Raw genomic sequence first — 3,494 nt, 5'->3', positions numbered from 1 at the left:
TGGTTACGATGGCAGTATGCCTTTGATGTACAGGGCTTTTCGCATGGTCTTAAATATACCTTTCTCAAAAATATTTCCTAGACACTCGTTAATGCTCTACCTTAGAAAGGAAAAAGAACATTTTTCAAAAGTAGTATTCTGAAATATTGTCTGAGTCTACTACATGTATGCAGGGCTGCCATCAGAGGGGTAAGGCCAACACAGCTCTGAGGGGCCCGGACAGACTAGGGGGCCCGGAAAGATCCCCTTTGTCTGTCCAGGCCCCCTGGTCTGTCTGGACCTCTTAGTCTGACCTTCTGTCTCCCTCCTTGATCCGTCGGCTCCTGGTCACTGATAGGCTGGGAGCGTGTGGCGTGGTGACATCATCCCTGTGCACCTATCAGTGACCGGTAGCTGCCACACCGTGTGAAGAACAGGTAAGTGAATTGGGCATTTAGTCTGATAGTGGAGGGAGCTAAGCATTTATTGTGATTGGGGAGGGGGAGTGGAGCATGTATTCCGATGGGGGGAGCTAAGCATTTATTCTAATGGAGGAAGGGGAGCGGAGCATTTATTCTGATAGGGCAGATAGCGGAGCATTTATTCTGATGTGGAGGGGGGCATAGAATTTATTGTGATGAGAGGGGACATTTACTTTGATGAGGGGGGGGGGGGGGTGAGCAGAGCATTTGCTTTGATGGGGGGGGGGGGTGTGAATAGAGCATTTCCTGTGTTGAGGGGGGAGCAGAACATATACTGTGATGGGGGAGACATGTACTGTGCAGAAAAGAGGGGGAATTTACTGTGCTGAAGGAGGAGGGGAGGGGGATTTGTGCAGTTGATGAGGGGTGGGGGATTCACTAGCAGTGGGCTCAACAGTTTCTGATGACAGCCCTGCATGTATGTTTATCACTTGTTTTACTTTGAACAATTCAGTGTAAACACTGGAAACTACTGATCTGTAAGAGGAAAGCTCACACGTTACAAATTTTGCTTGCAAAAGTTTAACAGCACCCCGGGGGATAAGTTTACCAATTTCCTGCCAAGATTGTACACTAGCTGTAAATGCAAGGCCGTTTTACAGCACAGCCTATGTAACATTACACAGGACACCACTCCAGAAATAAACGTTTCGTGCATGACACTGCAGCTCAACTCTTATAAAAAAAAACCAACAAGGCAATGTCAAAGTCAATGGACTTTAGCACAAATCATTTGAACGACCCTCCCAACGTGACCTATAATATAGCAGCAGCACAGGCAGAAACTGCCCCGGGGCATTCGGGGGATTGTAGTTCTTCTTATCCGTCCAGTGAAGCGTTTGAGCAGCGATGAACCCCTTGAGGCCCCTGTTATTAGGAAGTAATCTCTAAGGCGTGTATTTCCCTTTAGATTCACCATATTTATGGCTACATGATTTGCTAAGTAAAGGAAACGCTAGGAACAAGGCTGGTCCTGGACTACAAGCCCCATAAGGCTACGCGGAAGTATATAAGAGAGCTGGCCGGGGAGACGTGTGGCTGCTGTTTGCATGAATGGGTGGCGGATCCCGTGCAAACAGCTTGTGAACGGTGCTAGTAGGAGAGAGGACCAGGGTGTAACGCCGAGGAGCCCGCGGCCACCGACACACACCGGGCACCCTGCTGGGGATGCCCTTGCCCCGGACGCCGTGCACGCTGCAGTCAGGGAGCCGCTAGAGACCGGAGCCGCGGACAGAGGAGGGGAGGAGGCGGGAGATGCCCCGGGACGAGATGAACACCCTGATCCAGAAAATCGCCCGACAGGCCCGGCTGACGTTCCGCAGCAGCGGCGGTGGTCTGGGCTCGGTGGACGGGAAGGGCTTCGCGGATAACGTGACGCAGCTGAAGAAGCTGGTGGGTGAGATCCGAGCCTCGGACCTGAAGATCCGGCCCCGTAAGAACTCCCAGGGCCCGATCTCCGTGCCACACAACCCGCCCGTCACCTACATGCACATCTGCGAGACGGACGGCTTCAGCATGGGGGTCTTCCTGCTGAAGAGCGGCACCAGCATCCCGCTGCACGACCACCCGGGCATGCACGGCATGCTCAAGGTGCTGTACGGCACGGTGCGCATCAGCGGCTTGGATAAAGCGGAGCCGCCGTGCCCCGGGGCCGCCGGCAGCGAGCTGCCCCCCATCCTGCCGCCCTACCAGCGGGGCTCCCTGCTCCGGGCCGTCCTACGCTCCACCGAGGAGTACGGAGAGACCAGCCCGCCCTGTCTGCTCAGCCCGCACCGGGACAACCTGCACCAGATCTGCGCCGTGGACGGACCCGCAGCTTTCCTGGACATCCTGGCTCCCCCCTATGACCCGGACGACGGCCGGGACTGTCACTACTACCAGCTGCTGCCGCAGGCCCCCTCCTCCTCCGAGCAGACTGGCAGGACCGATGGAGACGGGTCCAACCAGGCTGCTGCCTCCGGAGTTATCCCCCGGGAGGTGTGGCTGCTGGAAATCCCGCAGCCGGATGATTTCTGGTGCGGGGGCGAGCCCTACCCGGGGCCCAAGGTGTCCATCTGATCCTTCTACCTCCCCATGGATATATCAGGACCCCCAATAACTCCCCTGTAACCGGGGGAGGCCCCTGTCACCAATGGAGGTCTCCACCAAGAAGCTGTATTATACACCCCCCTCCCCCCAAAAGGGAGAATGGTCAGTCACCTGTACAGATGCTGGTGAAGGGTCAGGCCTCTGTCACTGCCACCATGGGCAGAGGGTGGTCATTGCCCCCCACCCCTCCTAAGTTTTTGCTGTGGTTGACTCACTACTGGAAGTCATTGCAAAAATGATAGGGGAGTAAAGCTGCTTCAGATCCTCTTTTGAAAATCAAGTTGTTGGTCACCCTCTTCTAGGGTGACTTTGAAAGTGGCAAATGAAGTCAGAGGTCATACGGTAGCTCTCTTTCAGATGCACAAACTGTCTTGCCTAGTGGCTTTTAAAGTGTTTGTTGTGTTTTGTTTTGTTTTGTTTTTCCTGGTGCTGCCAAAGTATGGAAATTTTGAGCAATGCTACTGACTTGAACTGCCAATGTAGTTTGCTCATAATGCAAAAAGCTCCCAGCCTGCCCCTCTTACATATCCCTTTGCATGGATATGCCAGAATACAGTAGAACATGCATTTAAATGAAGCCATACCTATTTTTCTGCCATGTTAACCCTTGTATTTTAACTTGTTTTCTACCCGATGATGTGAGCAAATTGTGTTAACTAAAAGTTGAAGCAGTGAATCCTGGCTGTGTTAGTTAATTTATTGGGAACTCTATTGAATGTGTGTGAATGTGTGTGTGTAGTTTACATCTGTAGTAGATGACGCAAAGATAAACAAACTGCCGCTAAGTTCATACAAAGTGCTATATTTCCTGCTAACATTAGTTAAGTTGGGACTAGAAAGTCATAGATTTGCCTTGCATCAAAAACCACCATGTTTTCAAGCATGTTTGTTTACTAGGTATGCACATGTGATCATGCAGTTTTAACTGACATGCTGTATTTTGTT

General features: G+C 52.1%; 1 protein-coding gene across 1 annotated transcript; it reads left to right on the top strand.

The window, feature by feature from the left end:
* The first annotated feature begins 1,293 nt into the window (after window positions 1-1,293).
* ADO (2-aminoethanethiol dioxygenase) lies at window positions 1,294-3,225 on the top strand. The gene has a single exon (XM_075216332.1). It carries the CDS (start codon window positions 1,716-1,718, stop codon window positions 2,517-2,519), a length of 804 nt encoding a protein of 267 aa, XP_075072433.1. The 5' UTR covers window positions 1,294-1,715; the 3' UTR covers window positions 2,520-3,225.
* The last annotated feature ends 269 nt before the right edge of the window (window positions 3,226-3,494 follow it).

Source organism: Mixophyes fleayi, chromosome 6, assembly GCF_038048845.1.
Source record: "Mixophyes fleayi isolate aMixFle1 chromosome 6, aMixFle1.hap1, whole genome shotgun sequence".
Taxonomy (NCBI): Eukaryota; Metazoa; Chordata; class Amphibia; order Anura; family Limnodynastidae; genus Mixophyes; species Mixophyes fleayi.
The sequence above is the reverse complement of the archived record's forward strand: the minus strand, read 5'-3'. Positions and strand labels throughout refer to the sequence as shown.

What these genes read in the sequence shown, in the direction of transcription:
- ADO (XM_075216332.1), top strand. Translation starts at nt 1,716, where the DNA reads ATGCCCCGGGACGAGATGAACACCCTGATCCAGAAAATCGCCCGACAG.